A 21,573-nucleotide genomic window follows, 5' to 3' on the forward strand; every position below is an offset into this window, starting at 1 on the left:
CCCGCCTTCTCACCTGCATTTGTGGCAGCAAAAGGATTTATGGGGCATTAGGTGTAAAGCAGCTGGGTAAGTTTTTCAGATCCTTTCCTGCTCCTTGAGCACAGCCTGTTGCAGTCGCTGCTGCTATTCTCAGCCTCCCTCGAGCAGAGTTTGCAGCCCCATGGAAACACTACACAGCCAGCTCACGTACTGTGGTTTTATTGTCAGGTATCAGTAGCCGATAGGGAGAACCGAGAACCCTGAACCTGCCAAAGGGCTGCTACGGACCAAAATCCCAGCTTCAAGACAGGCTGCGATGAGCAAAGGCCTAGGAAAGAAAAGTCCTTTCTATACTACTTGGCCCTTTCTACAGAGCTGCAAACTCTGCCTGGGTTTCCTCTGTAAATACAGTGCAGAATGGCAGCAATTTTAAGCTGAACATAATATTTTTAAGGGACAAGCAATATTTTGTAACTGAGACGTTTAACTGACACACCAAACTGACCTACATGGGCTAACATAATTTTGTTCTCAGTTATGCAAATGTCTGTAAGTCACGCAGGCACATACAAGCTGATTAAATTGCTGTCCAGATCTGTGTATGCATAAATACATGCCTTTATGCAGCAGACAGACAACAGCATTTTTGCAAATGCTTTTAGAGAAGTCTGCGAAAAATCAAGTGGAAGGCATTTATTTTAATTTATCCAAAACTCATGCAAAGCTGCCACTCAGGTGGGATTCTGTACTGTCCTTAGGAAAGCAAGGGATGCTGCCAATCCCAACGGGTGTACAAAGGGCGTCTGGGAGAGGGTGCTTTAGGACAAGCCTGTACAACCAGCCAGGCTCCCTGGAGCTGCTCGCCAGACGCCCCGTGCTCCCACGGCGAGCCTGGGAACCTGCTCCCCTTTCTGGCCGTTTCAGTTGTGCTGGTACAACTGTTTGTGCAGCTGAACAGGGAACCAGATCAGCAGACTGATATGGGTTTAAGGCAACTGCTTTGTGCAGGGGAGAAGCTGCTAAAAGAGAAACATCTGTGGGACCATGGCCTTCAGAAATAGCTGCAGAAGAGGAAGAGAATAAAAGATGGTGCAGGAAGCGACACAGTACAGTTCCTCAAGGACTTCTGAGTTGTGGAAATGCATCTACAGTTCTGAAGTCAGCACACGCTGGTGCTAAAAACAAAGCTCAGTTAGCTTGTAATCTTGAAAAACAACAGAAGTAGAGGGAACTCTTGACTGTTAGGACTGCATGAAGGTGTCTTTGCAAAGCCTGCTGGCACAAACCAAACATCTGAGTGAGCAATGGCACCGGACAGGGTCAGCGTCCAGCAGGAAAGGCAACTAAAACACTCAACAAAGATCAGATGGGCAGGGAACTCACGCTGCAGCCATGTTAATGTACTTTCCAATCCCCTGCCGGTAAGTTTTAGGAGTCTGGACCTCTTTCTTTGGTGGGACCACTTCAGCTTTTGTTTTGGCTGCTTCTTCTTCTAGCTGGACTTTCTCTCTTTCTGCAGCAACCTGTGGGAAGCAAAGAGTGCAATCTGTTGCAAGAGCTAGTCCAGAGTAAGGACAAAATGTCTACAATTCTTCGAAGCTTTAAAGCACTCTAAAAGAGCAATCAGCAGTGCTCTGATTACAGGGCAGGCTTTAGGAGACAGACCTCAAAGGCCACTACAAACAGGCTGTCTGCAGCCATTATAACAAGACTCCTCTCTTCTCACCTGCAGCTACCCATACCTACTGCGGGCATTGGGAAAGGAAACCGTCAGAAGCGTGATGGACTGGGAGCCGTGCCGGACTCAGTTACAAGACCGCTCTGCTGAAAGAGCGGCGACGATCCTGGCACACAAGGCAATGCTGAATGGCAGCTGTTTAATCTTAGTTTGCAACCATACGAGCCAGAGGGCTGCCCATGTTCCAAGAAAGGGCATTAAGTTACAAAGTTCTCCAAAGAAGAGCTTTGGCCTTTCAAAAAAAAAAAAAAACCAACCAACCAACTATCCTCACCTGGGCATCTGCCTCTTCATACGGATCAACAAAAACGGTTGTTGTCTGAATTCGGATTTCCTCCTGGGAGCAGAAGAGAAGAGCTATTCAATCTGCTGATTAAGTTGCGCCATCTCCCCCAGGTTCGGTTTTCAGAGAAGCAGCAGCGGGGTGAACCGCAGTGCCACGCGAGGCCACGTGCATTCACTCCCTCCTGCGCAGCCCCTGCTGCTTCACACGTACCTTGGGACGGTCTGTTTTTGGGTCACTTTCCACATTCTCCATAGCAGTCAGAGTCTCAAAGCCACCAACCACTCTAAAAGAGGAAAGACACGATTTCCAGCTGTCACAACACACTCAAAATATTCCTGCACCCTTACATCTATCTAATTTATGCCCATTACTCTAGCAGATTTTTAAACCATCGTGTTTGGGGGAAGGGGAATCAGTAACTGTACTTGGAAGACCTAAGATAACGTCATTCAGTGTGGAAGGTAAGAATTTTTTCTCAAATCTGGGATTTGAATTTAAAATCAAACAGAACATGGAAAAGTCAAACACTCAGAGGCAAAGCAAAGCCATTTCTCCAACAACCCAGTAGCCACACAAACCAGCCAGATGGAGAACGAGGACTGTGGACAGCTGTCCGTGCAAAAAGACACAAACCCATTCCAAAATGGGTTCACTTGCTAATGCTACATCCATAAATTTGGAGCTCATTTGTTACTCCCACAAGCCTTGAAAAATAACCCAACAGACCCGGTCAAAAAAGCAAATGGTTTCATTAACTTCCAATTTTTTACCTTTTTTTTTAAAACGGTATATGAGACCAAAGAGTGATATTACGAAGAAAGGGAATCATGCCTACAGCACTACTGGAGAGCAGTGACGGAGTTGTCCACAATAACACCAGCAACGCAGAAAGCAGAGGGCTGCTCCAAAAGCGCATCGCGGCCGTGAGCTTGCGAGGGCTCTGGGAAAGCCGCAGAGCATCGAGTCACAGCCACAAGATAACGCCGGGACACTTTTCATCACAGTTTTTATTTATGAGGATGTTAGTTCCCCGGCCTCTCATTTTTCAAGTCAACATATCCAAATACTTGCTTCACAATGTTTAAGAAAGGCTGAAGACTTTTGGGACTGTTGTATGTTCATTTTCAAAAAAACACATGGAACAATGGGAAAGTTCCAGAAAGGATAAATGGGGTGACCCAGATAATTATAAGCCTGTCATCCTGGCATCTATCCTAGCAAAATAATGCAATAGCGGAGACAGGACATGATTAAGAAAGAAAGGAAATATGCAACGGCAATCAACAAGGTTTTGTGGAAAACAGAGTCTGTCAAACAACCTTCTACTTTGAGACGACAGATGTGCTTAACAGGGATAACAGTGTCCGTGGAACAGGCTTCTGGAAGGCAGCTGATATTTTGATTGAGAAACCAGAACGATATGAAATGAACACAGCACACATTAAATAAAAAATTGGCTGACAGGTGTCAAAATCTAATTTGAAATAAAAACCACTGAGTCAGTACGTTTCCAGAGGGGTCCTGCTGCCATCAGATCTTGGTCCCAGGGTATTTAACACTTTTATCCACATCATCATCCCCAATTAAATTTGAAAACAGCTATACTTAGAAGAGCAGTAAATAAAGACAAAGACGGGCCGTTGATGCCGAGCGATCCAGATCCCTTAGAAAACCAGGCTTTAGCTGGACAACATCTGTTTTAACAGAGCCAAGCCACATGGCCAGGAACCAAAAATACAGCCCATATTAATGGCTGCGGGACAATGAGAAGCAGCCGTAATTCTCAAGAACGCTGCTCCTGGAGCCAGAGGAGCCTGGGGCCAGGAGCTCGGCGGTGAGGGCAGGAGCCGGCCACCGAGGAGCCCAGGGCTCCCATGGACGGGGCAATCCCAGAGCCAGCAATCCTCCAGCCTTCGCGGGGTGGCAGCTGTTTTGAAGCCCGTTGCTGGGATTACTGGGACTCTGGTACCAGCACAGGTAGGCTGCCAAAGGCTACGCAGATGAAATGGAGGAAAATCAAATTAAATTAAACTGGTGGGAAAAAAAATCAAACTGGTGGAATATGTAGTGTTTTATCACCGAACTCTGCTTTCACATCAGAGAAATGAGCAATACCTCAACCAAAAGATACATCATATCACAGGTATTTGACACATTTACTTTTACTACGATCTCTCTCTCGCAGTTGTTTCACAGCCAGGCAGCCCTGTCCAGTCCCGGCACGACAGCCTGCGCGGCCAGCACCAGGAGAGGCCCCTGGCTATCACCCGTGATGGTCTCAGCTGATCCAACAGAGAAGTACACCTTCCTCTACCACACCACGCCATTTACACGCATCGCGCGCTCCTCCCAAGAGCCACGTTAACCAAACGGAACAGGCTGACCACCGTGGCTTGGGAGGCGAGCGGGTCCCCCTCGTTCGACACCCCCGCGCGCAGTGCAGCACCGCTGCCCTCGGTGCCGCCCGCGGGCTGGGACGGGCACTAAATGCAACCCAGCAGACAGACCCCATCACAGCCAGCGACACCACGCAAGCGAGAGAGGATGCTGCTCCGCGCCCGCCTTCAGCAGAGCCATCCTTGCCAACAGTTCGCTGCTGCTGCACTGCTCCAAACGCCTCCCGGTTACTCCCCAAGGGCCTGCCGATATGCTGCAATCAGGTCGTGACTTCTAAGAACAAATAAAAAACACGTATGCAGGCTAGAACAGCCTCATTCATTGGCAACTGGAGGTAGCACACTGGGGGAAGCAGCACAGGGCTTGAAGACCCTGCATGAACTTTGGAAAGTTCATAGCAAAAACTCAATTTTAAAATCCTCCTCCAGGCCACTATCAGATTCACTTATAATACTGATGATTAACACACAGCCGAAGATATATTCACTGTATTTTAATTGCCCCTGAAGGAAACTTCTGATTTAATACTGGAGGATTTTCTAGCCAACAGCTTCATTCATTATCAGCTCGTATGTTTTCATTTAATTAGGTTCTGATAATTTGAAATAGCCAGATCAGCTATGCACTGGCAATCGCAACTGAGTAATCCCTTAGCCCATGGCTAGACCTCCCACAATATTAGCCCTAATGCATTTTGGCGATGCTCACGGATCTTCGTTCGCTATGCTCATTAAACGTTATTGGGAATACTTTGTCACTTGTACATTTTAGAAGGCTGTGATAGACATGGCTTTCACAGGTCATCAGTAAGTGACCTAAATAGTCTATTTTGGCATGATTATAAAGGGCTAAGAGGGAAGAAGACAAAGTTGTTATGCCTGCAGAGCATGTCATTCTCTTTTCTTCTTAGCTTCTTGTCTCTAAAATGGAAAACTGCTTTCTTTTACACCCCTGCATTCTCTAACATTTTGCTGAGTGTATCTCTATGCATATTACAGTGTCAGCGCAGTGAGCTCTCAATATAGGTTTATGTCTTTAGACGCTGCCATAATACCGATAAAAAATAAAGCTGAATTTGAATACAAACCACCAGCTCAGAGAAGAGAGCTCTGACCAGAGGAACTGAAAATAATTTACTAGCCACTTTTGTTCACAGAGCACTTGGAAGCCTGGCGAAGGATCAGGCCCAGCTGAGGCTGGTGTTTCATCAGTAAAAATTAAAATCCAAAAAGGACAAGACCTGACTGCAAACATCACCTATGCAGTAAAAACTGAACTACACATTAATCAGGGCACTCACGGATGGATGCAAAAAAAAAAAAAAGGAATATTTCAACTTAAAGTCTCAAACCGTAAAGGATTTAGCAAACTTCCCTCTGATTTGTCCAAGTAGAGAGACAACATACATGCAGGCTCTCAAAACATTACATGTTCTTACTGTCAAATCTCATGACATTGCATTGCAGCACTAAAACCAGTTTGATGAGATATAATGTGTCTAAGCCCATGCACTGGCACCCGTTACAGCAATTGCTCCTCACAGAGTGAGGAGACCAATACACTGGAGAAGTTTTGGGGATCCTCTGCCTGTCCCACAACACATATTCTGGAGGTAAGAAGAAAAGCTCACAGGCATCTTGCCAAGAAAAAAGCCCATACGAGTTATATGTAGAAAAGACCATCAGATCAGTACATGAAAGCATTAAAACCTCTAAAGAGAGAGCCACTACTTAATATTATTCTATATCCACTAACTTTGAACAAAAAGAGATAAAGCCTGTTCTGTGAATAAATCTGAGTCTCAGCATAAGGAACTCTGTGCATCATTTTCATTAAAACAAAATGCAGACTCCAGAAGTTCAGACCGATATCCCGTTCTACCCTTGACACGTGCTAAGCGCGCTACGCGGCCGGTGCCACCGCGTTAGCCGTTCTCATTCAGCGGCACTTGGGCTGAGCTGGGAGCACAGCAGGGGAGGGAAGGGAGAAGGGCAGAAACAAGTTTAGCCTTTTCCACTGCTGGTGGCTCTGTTCCTTTATAAGGTGCCACACATGCTTCATCCTCAATCGACCAAGTGAGGTTTAAACGGATGTTCAGATGACATCCTGCAGTGAAAAGGATGATACCTTCAAGACTGCATTTACTTTAGAACAACCAGTGAAACCGAGGGTTTGCTGTGTACTTCCAGTAGACGTTGAACAGAGAAATGATGATCTCAACTATATATTTAGCTCAGCATCTGAGACAGCTTGTTGTATTTTTAGAGGAGCTTGATAAATGTTGCATTACATTTAAGCATGGACGACAAGGTAAGTACATTTAGGTTTTTTCTGTTAGCATAGTAATGAAAACAACAGTGTGTGCTTACTCGTGCAGTTCTGTTTTCTTGAAAACTGAGCTCAGTTAACACTGGAAATCTTTGCATTTCAAATTTAGAGATGTTATTTAAAATCTTACTTCCTGTTAAGGCTCCTTAATGCAAACTAGCAACCTTGCTTCATAACCACTGCCAATGTCTTTGCACAAATACAAGTGAAATATCTGGAACAAGCTCCATCCATTTGCAATATGCCAATGAAAGTCTCGCTGCTACATTAGCCAGTGCTGCTCCCAAAGAAAACTGCACTCCCTAGCAGCCTCGCAGACATTCACACACGGACTTCCTATTTCTCCTGTTTTAGTTTAGAAGAATGATAGGACTTAAGCTTTATGCAATGCTGGGGATGGTAGCGGTCCAAGACGATAGAGTTTCCTGGTCAGAAAAAGATACAAGAACAATGTCTGGACTTTTTTTAAAAAGTGCTTTAAACTAGAAACAGAAACCAGAAAGAAATATTGTTGTTTTGTAAACACATTCTGCCCTCAAGGTTATTTTTATAAAAAGGAGTACATACATTTATATGCACACACAGGGAGAACAACACATACATGCACGAACAAGTACACTCAGGACAGAATGTTTTCTCTGTATCCACCCAACCTGAAAAGGAGCGAGCAATTTGAACTCGCAACAAGGATGCAGTCGAAACATCTCAGTCTCTCATAAGGGCTTAATCTAGCAGGTGAGACACAGTAATGAACGGTGCTAAAAAAATAAAACGACTTGGAAAAAGCATTTTGAAACTAGACTCAACAGATGATCCTGGCATGTAAGGACTTCTCTGCTTTGGCACAGGTTCCTCTTCAGAGATCACACAACTGTTTTGGAAACGGTAGCAGCCCCCATGCGGCTCCGACAGCCCAGTCCTCGTGTGCCACATGAAATCACGGCCGTGGCTTCCACACGGAGGCCGGGTTTGTTTTCCCACCTTGCTCTTCCCTCCTGAGCCGGTGCCTGGGGAGCAGGCTCTGCAGCGCAAAATTACGTCAGGCTCCCTACACAGATTCAGCAACAGAATCGGCTCGTCTGCTGTCACGCAGTTTCTCCGTTCTTCAGATGTATTAAAGCAGAAGAGCAACAAGAGTTTCCCACCTTAGAAGCCATTGGGGTCCACTGATTCAAATCATACAGGGAATGTGACAAGTGGAAACAGACACTGTGTGTTATTTAACCGTACCTGGGCAACTGAATAATGCCTGGTAGTTGTTTTATGTAGCTTTAGATGGCAAAAGTTACTTTCATTGCCCCATTCTACAGAACTGCAGTAGAAAGCATTAAACAGGTTAAGGAATACTTAATACAGAGTGATACTTATCCAAGGAAAGAAAACTCTCTTCCACAAAAGCATCTGGCAAGGGGAGGAGGGGAGAAAAGAGAAGACTAAGCTGAGTGCATGTCAGCCACTGACCCGCGCCTCCAATCTGACCAAGTCCGAGGTTTCCCAGACCCCCTTGTCCATTATTTCCAGGAACAAGGGAACGGAAGAACGAGCGGCAGAAACCTTGAGAGACAGTTAAAAGTTATCTCTGTAAGCAGATATGTGCAGCCACGTACAAAGGGGAAAACTCTCCTCCATACACTCATCTCCCGTCTCAGTTGCCACATCCTTTTCTCAGTTCTTGACAAACACAAGTGATGCTCTAATAAACACACAGAACTGCTGCACAGATCATTTCCAGCCTTGCCACTCTGACCACACCACTTTTCTCTCCGCTCCCTCTCCTGCCCTTCTTTTTATCACATCACATACCTGCAACCTGCCCTCACTTGCAAGCCCATCATGCCCTGCTTGTCCTAAATCGCACCCAAAATTCAGAGAGAGCATTTCTGTCCTCCTGCTGATCAGCATGGCTCAATCACCTTCCACTATTATTTTAAACATGCACTTTTTCATTTGTCCCTTGGGTTGTGGAACAGGCTCCCCCAAAACATTCACAAAACCATTTCATTCTTCCCGGGCTTTTCTTTTCCCTTGGTTCTGAAGAAGGTGCAAGCTGTCGGTGGAAGGTAGGCTGAAAGGGGTCACTGTTGTGGCTTCCCTGTCGTATGCAGCCTCTTTTCTACTTACACAGCTCCTGGGACAGAGATTATGTTTCTATTTCTGCTTATAAAGGGCAAACGTAGCAGGTCTCTGATCCACAGGAGCTGTAAGCTGTTGGAGTAATAGAAAATATCATAACAACATGGATGGGATGTGCTTGCATCTAAATTTCATAAAGCACGCCAGGCAGGGCTGTGAGCCTATACTGGTGTTTGGGCTGTGGCATCCCTGTAGCTCCCACAGCAGCTGAACTCCCGGTTGCGGCATGGACGAGAGGGAGCCCCCTCACACCCAGCCCGCAACAGCAGCGGCCGGGACCCTCCCCACCCAGCAGTCACCTGCAAACGCTTCTCATCCGCTCTGTGCCGAGCAAACGCATGCCGGTGGGTTTACATTATGTGAGTTTCTAAATTAAACCTCTTACCAGCCAGCTAGAAGCCAACAAAAGCCACCAGTTAGTTTCTACGTTAATTACAGCATTCTCTATGTCAGGAGAAATGGTAATTACTAGAAATGGTAATTACTAATTTAATCTAGGCAGCTCTGCTGGAGCAGGAAATCCGTGCAGCTTGCAACACACCTCCAGGGGAAGGCATTCATCTCTCACTCTCTGCCTTTGTTTTTGCAGCCCCACCATGCCAAATTATCTCCTTTCTTTTCGGTAACGTCCATCCTTGTTACTGCTATCGTGGGCAGCACAATCGCGACAAGATGCCCTCCCTGTCCTCCAGCCGCAGCCTTCTCCCGAGACTTGAAAATTCCAGCGCACCAAGCCAGACACGTGCCACCTCTTCACAGTCCCACTGCCTGCAGCTGGTGTGGTTTTCAAACACACTTAACAGCCAAACATCCAACGTTAATAGCTGCTACTATGCAAAAATTGTGTTTCAGACCAGTGGGGACATGAATAAGATGCAGCCCCAGAGAAGGAACTTTTCAATGTTCCATCCCACACAGGACCAAAAAAAGAAGAAAGGGGTGGGGAATGGTTGCTCTTTCACTCTTTTTTGTTCTCCAAAGTATGGAAAGCCTGCTGAAAAGTTCTATACAAATTATGAACAGGTCAAATTCTGCTCTCAAACACACATATGTGACACTCACTAACATGAACCAGAGCCGCACAGAAATAGCTGAGGGTACAGCTGAGATCAGAGTATTTAGGTTTTTATATTAACTGAAATAAGTAATCCTCAAATCTACATGAAAGTCACAACAGGCCAGTAAGCATCCAATTAAGACAATCCAATTTAGCGTTCATGGAAACAAAGAATTCTGATTTCATGGGTTCATTCTATTCTTAAACCTAGATAGTATTCCTAGATATGCTTCCCAGATAGTGTTGTACTACAATCTAAGATCAGATACAGTCGCCAAATCCTGGAAACACCCAGGATCTAAAATAGCAAGCCGAAGCTGGAGTTTCACTAGAGGTACAATCTCTTGAATCTTTTGGCTTTTATGGCTTTTAAAAACAAATGCAGGTGAAAACAGCTGAAGGATTTTGATGACAGAACACAGATCTTAAGAGCTGCACACATCACCCTTTTATATTCATTTTGTAGGTAAACTCAATTATTCAAGTATTCAATTTGTAGATAAATACAGAGTAACTGGAATCCATCTATTCCAGCATCTTCATTTTTTACATTCCTTGAATTAATCTGCATTTACGTGCAAGCAGGTCCAGAGTAAAATTCACCTACTCTGTGTTCAGATGAAGATGTCAGTCAGTGTTCATGCAGGGAGCCAAACACGGTTCTAAAACATTTTTAATAAAGTTGTTGCTTTGTATTTCAGCTAAGGATATTTGCAGTGCTCAGAAAGCAGCAGCACTTCTTTACTCTGGCAACCAAGTTCAGATTTCTGCAGTAGCAAGGACAATTAAAAAACTAAGACAGTCTTTGCTAAAACTGCACAAATCTCTGCTGTATACACTTACCAGATTTACTTGGACCACAGTAATTCCTCTCTAAAGGGCAACGTACAGTGTGAAACATCAGCTGAGCTATTTTGCTCATAAGGTACTCGAGATGTGACGTACGGTGCGAAGGCTTTTGGGAGCACACTCCCTGCACCGCAGTAAGCTCAGCTACTCTCTGAATTCTTTCCTGGTGAATGGTAAAACTGGAGCACACTGGGGAAACACAACAAAGACACTGGAGGACTACACAGGGTGCTCACTGAAGCCAGGCTGCATCCCGAACTGAAGAACAGCCACATTTTCAGCTGAGCTGTCCTAACCCAAATACTATTTGATGAGGTGGCAAGCTCAGGTTAACAACATTACCGTATGGGATTTAATAGGGTTTTTGCAAGGAGGACTCAAACTGTAGCTTAAGTGAAATAGTCTTAAGATGTAGGTAATGTAATTCCTCCAAGAGTATACTTGCTTCAGCTTTCAGTATTAGAATTTGCTTTATTTATCTGCTTTCACCAAATGACAAGGGAACTTTATATTTTTCTAGGACAGACCTGAGAAAGGAAAAAGAAATATCTTTCAAAAGCTGCAGAATCAGTATTGGAACTAATGGCACTGAAATAATTGTTTAAAATAAAGCCAGTTTCTGCCTCAAAAACTCACAGGCAGAGAAGATGGATTAAATATATCACTTTCATTGTACAGCACAATTGCGTGACATCCAGTCAAAGTAAACAGCACGTGCATTTTTTTCAATTGCTGCCTTTCAAACAGATAAAACTATGAAAAGAATAAAACCCAAATTTTCATTTAAAAAAGATTGTAAAATCCTCAGGAACTACCAATGAAGCAGGCTAGTAAAATTCCCCTTCCTGCCATTTGCACAGAGGCATTTGTTACAACAGTATGCGTTACTTGGTACATACCATGTACCTGCAGCAGAGGAAGCAAAGGACAAACTGTAACAGAAAGATTTTGTAGTATCTTCTGTCATAAATACCTTGATCTTTATCACGTGAGGACTTGACTGGAAAAGACTTTTGGAAGAGACTTCTTTATAAAGAATGAAGTTCCCCTGCTATCTTGGCACTGGTAATACCTTTACACATATATACATAAACACGTATGTATGTACACACACACGCATAGAATAAGAAAGAAGAAAAGGGGCCAAAAGACCTAAGCTATGCAGAAGCTCTATGTTCTATGCTGTGATGAAGAACTGCCCTGTCATGACTAATTTCCCAGCTGACAGCTCATAAGAGGATGAAAGCAGCATTGAAGGTAATCTCTTGTGTCCCAGCAATTCGTATGCACAAATATGAACATGGTTGGTTACAGGACGATGATTACTTTGTTCATGACTCCTTGGAGGGCCATCCACAGAAGGGAAGTAAGGCAACTTACAGTGATGGAAAGAGGAAAAAAGGCAGAGTCTGATGACTGGCACTGATGCGATGCTGGCCACCTAACTGCAACCAGGAGAACTGGATTGTGAGTTAGGATTTTGCTCCAGTTCAATTGCAAGAGTCACTAGATTCTTCTCTTCAGGCTTCAGACACACAGGAGAGCATGTCTGCTAGACTGCTGCTCATAATATCCTTCACTTACCTTCCAAAAACTGTGTGCTTCTTGTCCAGATATGCACAAGAGCGGAATGTGATGAAGCTGGAAGGAATAAAGACGTAACAGTTAGCATGTTATCTCATTGACACTCAACAGCCAGTAATGCTTAAAAACAGAGAGTGTATGCAACAGCTCTCTGAGAGAAGACAAGCCCCTCTCTCCCTCTCCGGCTCCTCTCTGGGAGGTCTGCTGGCCAAACATCCTTTAACTCCTCTCTTTTGTGGGTTTCGTCTGGGATTTCCGGAGTTTTGACTTCTCATTTTTATACCTTATTAACATCCCTAAACAGTACTCCAAGCACGGTGACGCGCACAAAGTCCAGAATCCATGAGAGCATCTGCCTCCTCGGCCAGGCGGGCCCTGGGGCGCGCGTCCTGCTTGGGAAGGGCATTCCTTGTGCGTCAGTGGGAGCTCGTAGCCAGCAAATACACTCGTATAACACGACAGCCCGCTGCCAGCATAAACTTCTGTCTTTTAGGATATTCCCTTTTTTTCCATTAAATTGGCCTGCCGGTGATCCATTTCTCCTCTGGACAGAGGAAATTTGTGCTTCGGATACAAACATGGCAGAAGAATACTTCAAATTGTCAAAAGTAATGAAAACCTGTGAAACTTGGATTCTTTATTTTTAATTAATTGGGCTTTTAATTTTTGGGGTTGTATTTTTAAACTTAAACATGGGAACTAAAATACCAAATCCAAAGCAAACTTTACTACTACAACTTTTCCCTAAAGCTTAATGCTTCTTTGGAAGACTTGGACTACAAGTGTATGAGACAGAGGTTTCCACACTGTGGTCTGCAGACCACGATGGCCCATCTTGGCTGGACATGCAGTTCTGGCTCTCCTCCCTGTCTCCATCTGTTACACTACATTAGAGACAGCTAAAAATATATAAGCATTCCAAAAGCCCTTTTCCATATAAGCAACTGCCTCAGGAAGTTATATGATTGCAAATAGGAGGGGCTGCAATCTGCCAGACAATCTATTAAGACGTAGCTTGCCCTAGGAAAGCTTTGAGATGCTGTGCAGAAAGCAAACTCCTACACAGGGCAAACATTACAACTCAGCCTTGTGCATGGGTTCTTTGCACCAGTTTATTCCCAGATACCCAATACTTCAGATTATCAAGTGGTCAGTTATGGGTCAGCATGGTAATAAAAAAAAAATCTGAGCAGTAGCAAATACACAGAGAAAGCTGGTCATCCATCACCGCAGTCAAACTAAAATTAAGGACAATGGAAGTAACATAACTCAGGATGATCCCGGCGGAGTCCTGGGCAATATTCGAGCATCTCCTCACACAGGAGACCCAGCTCACTCTGCACTGCGCTGTCTGTCACCCATGGGGAGAGCTATTCACCCAGCCCCTAAGGTCCCAGCAGTTGCCAGAAGTGTCTAAACACTGCCTAGGAAGCTTTTTAAATATGGGCAGCTGGAGTCTCTCAAGAACTTCACATATAAAGGATTTTCATATTTCATTTCCAAATTTTAGGGAAACATACGATCACATTTACAGCAGCAGATGATGTGACTCAATATGGCACATCACTCCTGAACTGTCTCTAACTTCTGTTTCTAGAATCCCCTCTTTTTTTTTTTTTTTTTTTTTTAAAAAAAAAGGCAAAAAAAGCGCCTCTACTCTCCCCTAATTTAGCACCTGAGTGCTGGCAATAACATTAAAATCCAAAAATAAGCTCTACAGCAACTCGATCCTGCAAAGTACCCAACATGTGCTTAGCCTTGAGTATGGGAGTAAGCCTATTAAAGGCCCTGAGACAAGCACTTGCGTTTAATTTAAGCTAACCACACTACTGCATAGTTTACAAGCCATAATAATACTCAGCATCATGAAGACCAACACCAAGAACCCCCTCCCTCCGGGTCCCAACACACAGTACTGTACCTACACACACACTCCACGCTCTTTCCTGGGGCTCCCAATAAAAGTACAACTTCTTTCTGTTGCAGTACTTAAAGAGCAACTAATAAATAGTTGGCTCAAAGCGACACAGAACATTTTCAAAAGACCGCAGGCAAACACCCGTGTTAATGTTACACATAAAGAAGGTTATTACAACTTCAATATCTTTAAATTTCATTTGCTGTTCTTCCTGCTTCTTCATTCATTTTTTCCTCATTTTAGTCCTCATTCTGCTTTTGTACCTTGAAAAACAAGTCATTCTCAATGCCAGATTCTGCACTCTGCCACGTCTGGGTTCTACACATTTCAACAGTGCAGATCTGTTCTCATTTATTTAAAATCAGGCAAGTAAAAAGAAGCAACATTTCCATAGCGTGTATGTTTCATCTCATTAAGCCCTTTCAAAAAGTTCAATACAGGGCTAAATTTAAACGGAGTGGAGAGGTGTAATGATCTCACAGCGGGGGGACACTGACAAAAATGAACAGAAACTTCCAATCATAAAACCAGAAAAGACAAATGAATGATGATATAATAAACCTACAGGTCTTCTTGCCATGCTTCACTTTGCTCTTAGATTGGGTAACAGCAGCTACAGCTACCCTGATTTCAATACGCAGCACTCGACAGAATATTTCACTTGACTGAACTTCAAAGAGCAGCTCATAAAATGTCATTTGTTTTCTTAACAGAGTAAGACACAATGTCTAGAGGGAAACAATAAAACACAAAAAGCAAGTGAGTACTTACAACTGCGATTTGTTTGTGTTGGGTCCTGAATTGGCCATACTAAGAACACCGCGCCCCGTGTGGGACAAATTGGGCTTAAATTCATCTTTGAAGGGTTTTCCCCAGTAAGATTCTCCTCCTTAAGAGAGAAAAGATGATAGAAGAAATGTTTGTTTTCATTAGTTTCCCACTACATTTTATAACAGGCACTGATATTAAATTCAGGGTTTCTGGCACTTCTGATCACCACGTGTATCATATATTCTTTCCTCATCCCCATCGCTAGGGCAGTATTTGAGCATGCCCTTGAAATCAGATGTTTGTAACTGGCGACACAATTCGGTGCCCCCACACTACCAACTGCAACAGACCCGACCGTTTATCCACAGCATTGCAGACTGTGTGCTGAAGAACTATCAAGGATTTAATTTTTTACTGCTGGTCCACCATAATTTTTCTTTTTTGACACATTAAATCTTTAAAAGTGGCTTCCTGACAAAACACAGAGCAAAGAATTACTAGTTTAATTGCACTTGGGATACAGCATTGCTTCTGGAAGTAAAATATCAGGGAGATAAAATACGTTCATAGAATCAACTAAGAATAGGAGCTATAAGCTCAAATGCTTAATTCCTGGCTAAACAATGAAGAATGACGATATATATTCCTCCAAAACAAAAGGCAAAAATTAGGTATTTGGACTAGATACCTGGATGATGTAAACACTTAAACGCAATGAAGTCAAAAGGATGATAAAACTTTGCACAAGCCGCAGACCCTGCCCTCCAAAACTGATTTCTTTTCTGTGTCTGTGGATAGAGAGAGGGTCTGGGAGACCTCTCCTCCTGGCTGCCATTTTTACATTATTTATGACAGACCTGACATTTTCATTTGCATTTTCCTCCAGGATCATTCTTAATAAGAAAAATGAAGGCTGAGATGAGTCATACTTTTACAGTCAAATCCATGAACTTGTTTGACAAACCATGAAAAAATATTTCACCTTAGGATAGTATTAAAAATAAAACAAACAAAACCATCCAAACAGACAGCAAGACTGGTCTCCCTGCAGAATTAGCTCAAGAATCCTCTAGAGTAACTGCATCACTTGCGAAGCAGGAGGTCAGTAAAGGATCTGCAGTGCTCAACAGCTATTTGCACATGTAATACAGAAATGCAATTTGATGATATGACTGCACAGGCAAGCAGCAAATAAAACCAAGGAAGAAAACAGACTTCTACTGAAAACCTTACGCAGAAAATCACAAGAGTGCATCAAATTAGAACAGAGTTTGAGACGATACCACAAAAACAAAGCATCGCACGTGGACAGCTGCAAGTGCAAGTGGAACCAAGTAAGCAAGAAATTTTGGAAGAAACCGACCCACTTAAAAACCCAATTAATCATGTTCAAAAGACCTATTTATTAATAGAGTTGAGTGTTGCCTGCTCTGCAATTTGACAAGAGGCAGCAAAAGGGGACAAACCCGGTAGGGATTTTCTATAATCAGGAGTAAAGGAAGAGTGATTACTTCAGCAATCTATGGCTATTAAATATTTTAAGATCAGTGCACTGGTTTTGGCTGGGATAGAGCTAATGTTCTTTACGGTAGCTAGCGGGGGGCTATGGTTTGGATTTGTGCCGGAAACAGCATTGCTAACACAGGGATGTTTTAGCTGTTGCTGAGCAGGGCTGACACAGAGTCAAGGCCTTTGCTGCCTCTGCCCCCACCCCAGCAGCGAGCAGGCTGGGGGCACCGGGAGCGGGGAGGGGACGTGGCTGGGACAGCTGAGCCCAGCTGCCCCCAGGGCCGTCCCACCCCGTACGGCGTCATGCTCAGCACCTAAAGTTGGGGGAAGGAGGAGGAAGGGGGGGTGACGTTCGGAGCGATGGCGTTTGTCTTCCCAAGTCCCCGTTACGCACGATGGAGCCCCGCTTTCCTGGGGATGGCTGAGCACCCGCTGCCGGTGGGAAGGAGGGAATGAATTCCTTGGTTTGCTTTGCTTGTGCGTGCAGCTTTTGCTTTACTTATTAAACTGCCTTTATCGCAACCCACGAGTTTTCTCAGTTTTACTCTTCTGATTCTCTCCCCCATCGCATGGGGGGGAGCGAGCGAGCGGCTGGGTTAAACCACGACAATCAGCTAAATTACATCAGCTTGATCCCATATGCCAATCTCTTCCAGTAGCGGGTATAAGGGATATGGTACAGCTGCGGCCAGCTCTACCGTCTTGGTGATGAATCCAAGACCCCGCTATTCTAGCCAAATCCAAAGCGTTCAACCTATTAGAAAATGTCTTGCCAGAAGCCAGTGATTCTCTTTGCTAATGAATCTCCTTGTGTGTTCCTGTTCGCTAGGAGAGGTTACTTGTGCAGCGCCTGCTACCTACCTTGTTCAGAAAAACAAAGTTCTTGTAGGTCAGTAAAGAAACAAGTTATGCTCAGAATATAGCGAGGCTCCGTGCCAGCAGGTGCTGCCCGAAACAAGAAACGCACCTGCAGCGCCCGCAGACCCACTGCCCACCAACAGCACTGGGCTCTGCACACTTTTTCTCTTTCCCTCTTTGCCTTTCACAGTTTTCGTCTCTCCGCTTCGGTCCGGCCTGGCGGGGCAGCACTGGGGACGGGCTCCCTGCCCGCCCCACCGCGCCGCTGCGGTGCCATGGCCTCAGGCCCTGCGCTCCACGGCCGGAGCTCTTTGCACCTGAATAACAAACTTCACTTGGACTCCGCTTAGAGACATAATTTTGCCTCAAAGGATCTCTTGAAGGAACTCCTAATTATTTTTAAAGCAGAGGTACTTGCTATGAGTCCTAACCTAGAGGAGCGTTTGCTGTCTGAAATTTTCAGATGATATGCAAACATGAACACAGCCCATCGAGATGGTACACAGCAGCAAGCGGCCAAACCTCGAGTCTGTTACACCCTTCATATGCTTCCAGCTGACGCTGGAATTACAGCGTTGTCAAGCTGCTGGAAGAGAGCGGAATCAACCCTGAAGCCTTCGCCAGTCAGAAAAATAATTCAAAAGGAAAGAGAAAAAATTGTGAATGACAGAGAGACTCTCTCTTTCGGGCACAAGCAACCAGACCCAAGAGCTTGCAGACAGGAGCAATGAGCCACGATCTTTAGGTTTTGGAATACTTATTTTTGTATGATTTCATCTCAGATCATGCACCGCAGGTCAGAATTAATCTCACATGTATGAAGGCTAACTTTGGTTCATTCCAGTTCTCTGGAAATAAGTGCTGATATTTAGTAGATAGTTACAGCATGAGATCCAGTCCCTGCTTCCCTCTGTCTGCCACACAGCTGTCTCCAAGGCTAATTCTGTCTGCCCGGGAGCTGCAGCAAGCACAGAGAATGGCCTGTGCAGCACTCGCCCGAAAGGCCAGGCGTCCTATAAAGGACATCGCTGAAGCGTCTGCGGCGGCCTGGCAGCACGGGCTGGCAAGGGGCAGTGGAGACGCTCCAAAGGCAGTCAGACAGCAGTACAGGAATGGTTTGGCGTTGTTCGTTGTTTTTGTAAAAGGAAAAAAAAATAATTTAAAGAGAATACTTTTTTTTAAATAAAGGAAAAACCCAAAAGTATTCGCCTTAAATTAAAAATAGCCTGAATGTGCTGTTTGTCAAACTCCTGCTAACCTCTGGAATTGTACCAGGCTTCAAGCATCTGCTTGAAGCAGGACCAGACACAGCAAGCCAGAAGATGGTGCGTTAAATGTATATACTTTTTTAATTACTGAAATCCAGAATCACTTTCTCTCTGAAGATTAAGTACAGATCCCTCATTAGTCTACTGCCATGGCAGCACAGTGCCTAATGCTCAGCCAGGGGGGTCTGGAACAGGCATTTCGGAATCTTACATTTTTACTCTATGGTAAAGCTCAATGTAAACTTGGGGAAACAAGCCACAGGCTCCAGACCTCTTACTAATAATTATGAGGCATTCAGAAGTATCTAGCAGATTTTACTGTGTTTATTCTCTGCGTGGTTGGGAGGTGTGGCTGTGCCATCTTCCTCATTTTCTGTAAGCAGAATGGATGCAGACAGACAGAGGAGGTGGGACCGTTGCACGGTCTAGCTCTGGCCCTCCTGTTACGCTCCCGGTACACGCCATAAAGAGAGGAGGCTCCTTATATTCCCCCAATCTTCCTCTGAGAGCACACAGATCACTGCTGACTATATATGGAGTCACGATGATGCAAAAACCTCACCCCAACGCTGACGTACCAGCCTACAAGCAAAGCCCATGGAGAACAAGAATTGACTCTGGGTGTTAGACTGACGGCGGGCAGCACTGCCTGTCACTTCACCTTCGTCTCAGCTTACTCTCTGATAAGATTATCTTCGGTCAAAGTGGAGCAGTGTGCCTACTGGACTTGCAAATGTTTCTGAGATCCTATTAGAAAAAGTGCCGGAAAAAAATTCTGGGGGCTTCTGTGCTAAAAATCCGAGGAGTTCCCATGGCAGCAGCCACGGCCCCAGGCAGGTACTGCCACGGGCTGGGTTGGTGCTGGGAGCGCGAAACGGAGCAGCGCTTGTAGCCCTGCACATAGGGTCCCCGGCTTGCACAGAGCTGGAAGTGTGCTTGGGATCAGCCACGGAAATACACTGGCCTTCTAACAGCATTTAACCTGCACAGCATCAAAGCCTTCAGGAGCCGGGAAGATTTTTTTGCACGATTCTGTAAGACAAAAATCACATGCCTACCCAGATACCCAAGATTCAAAGCTGAAGGCAGCTGGGAGCCACTTCCCCACTTTTAATAAAAGAGAAAAATTCTCTTAAATTAAAGAGGTGTTTACCTAATTCTCACACAGAGATGAAACCAAACAGACCACACAGCTCATAAAAAAAATTAGACTGTATTCATCATTTCCATGGCTATCCAGAGTGGCAAGATATATTTAGCTTGTAACTGAAGCGCAGTTAGTTATTCAGTCTCCTATCTGTGTCTTGTGCTGACAGTGAAAAGGTGAAGAGACCTAAACTGATGTCTGAAACAATCACACGTTAGCAACTATACAGAAAAAAGCCACATTTTCAGATTGTCTTTCGAACTAAAGCAGCTTACTCTTTGGCAGTCTTTCTTCCTTCTAAAGGCATTTTTTCAGAAAGTAATTTTTGGGGGTAAAATTACATAAGTTGTACAACTTTCTTGCAAAGAGCTGAGCGATGCACCTAAAGCTTCAGAAACGTAGCATTCCAAAAGCCAGGTGTGGGCTAGGAATCATCATTCATGACAGTTGTGATTTTAAATAAATCCTTCCTTTTTCTGGCATAAAAATTGCTAAGCAGTGGTAAGGAAGTGGGAGGGCTCTGATTCACAAAAATGATGGCTTACTTTCTGTAATTTTCTTCTTGTCATTTGGAACAACGAGGTACATAATAACATCTGACACTTCTACAGAGCCTTCCAAGTGAGATTCTTGAATCATGTTGCAAATATGAAAGCCTGAGCCCAGGCAGTAGTGCCTCTCTCCCTTCAGATAAGAGGACACGGTACTTTTAACCCCACATACCAAAGGCTGGATTTTCAGAGGGGCTGCAATCTAAAAGGAGTATATTGCTAGATAAAAAGGTCTTGCTCTCGTCCTTTTGCTGAGCTTCAGTCATGCAAGAAAAGGGGCTCTAAAACCTGTTGTTATGTTTTAGGAACTTGCCTTGTTAGGCAATCGCACTGCGAACGGACCAAGTTTGTCCACAGTCCCTTCGCTATTGACAGTTCAGAGGAGGAGGGGGAAAGTCCTTCGCTCTGCTCATTGCCAGCCAAAACGCAGTTCCCACCTACCGGTGGTATTTTATCTTGGGCTTTTACAGCTATTATATGCCTCCTTTGTGCCCTCTGGGATTCATAAATGGACAGAGGCACACACAAGCCGATTCATGAGAGCTTCCAACAGGTTGCAAGTAAGAGTAGCTGAAAAATGCCCGTGCTGCTTTGAAAATGTAATGCTTTGCGTATAGTTTTCCCTTTTTCATACAAAGGGCTTAGGGTACTAAACCTATTTTTCCTACATGCAAATTTTCTTCTATTATTTGGAACACGGAAAATACGGAGCAGCTGCTCCGCTTGCACTAACATGAGTTAGACAGAATTACTCACAATGTGCAACCACTTAGTTGTTATGAACAGCAGGAAAAGAAATACATCACAAATCTAAAATTCATTTTCAAATAATTAATCATTACAAAGAATGACCATGACTCAGCTTATTGCTCTGAATACTGCCTCTATGGGTGGTTATTTTGTTAGAAAAGAAATAAGCTGCTGCAGCACAATAAAATTTCTCCCAGTAGTCTTATGAAACATTACGTTGAAGGCTGTAGAAAATTAGTTTGGTCCTCTAAATCAGTGTCAGCCTTACAGGACTGTATATCTAACTGCTTTGGCAGTGCAGGTCTGCCAGCTAAGCTAAGGTAAAACTCTATTCCCCACTCTTTTCCCAGTGTGGTATCTCAGCTTGTAGATGCCATGCTGCTCATTTCCACCCTCCTCCATCCCAAGGTTAACTGCTGAGTACCAGGAACCAGTTGTCCTTCACGTGTC

At 44.4% G+C, this 21,573-nt stretch overlaps 1 protein-coding gene across 1 annotated transcript in view; it reads right to left on the minus strand.

Annotated features, from left to right (window-relative positions):
* PPIL2 (peptidylprolyl isomerase like 2) overlaps window positions 1–21,573 on the minus strand; it is a 75,174-nt gene that overhangs the window by 1,649 nt on the left and 51,952 nt on the right. Inside the window, exons 15-19 of the mRNA XM_082325261.1 lie at window positions 15,041–15,158; window positions 12,352–12,408; window positions 2,214–2,286; window positions 1,992–2,054; window positions 1,363–1,502 (exon numbers count right to left, since the gene is read on the minus strand). Of these exons, the coding sequence (XP_082181387.1) occupies window positions 1,363–1,502; window positions 1,992–2,054; window positions 2,214–2,286; window positions 12,352–12,408; window positions 15,041–15,158 (451 nt within the window). The remainder of the gene's footprint in view (window positions 1–1,362; window positions 1,503–1,991; window positions 2,055–2,213; window positions 2,287–12,351; window positions 12,409–15,040; window positions 15,159–21,573) is intronic.

The sequence above is a fragment of the Platalea leucorodia genome (genome assembly GCF_965183815.1).
Source record: "Platalea leucorodia genome assembly, chromosome: 12".
NCBI classification, from domain to species: Eukaryota; Metazoa; Chordata; class Aves; order Pelecaniformes; family Threskiornithidae; genus Platalea; species Platalea leucorodia.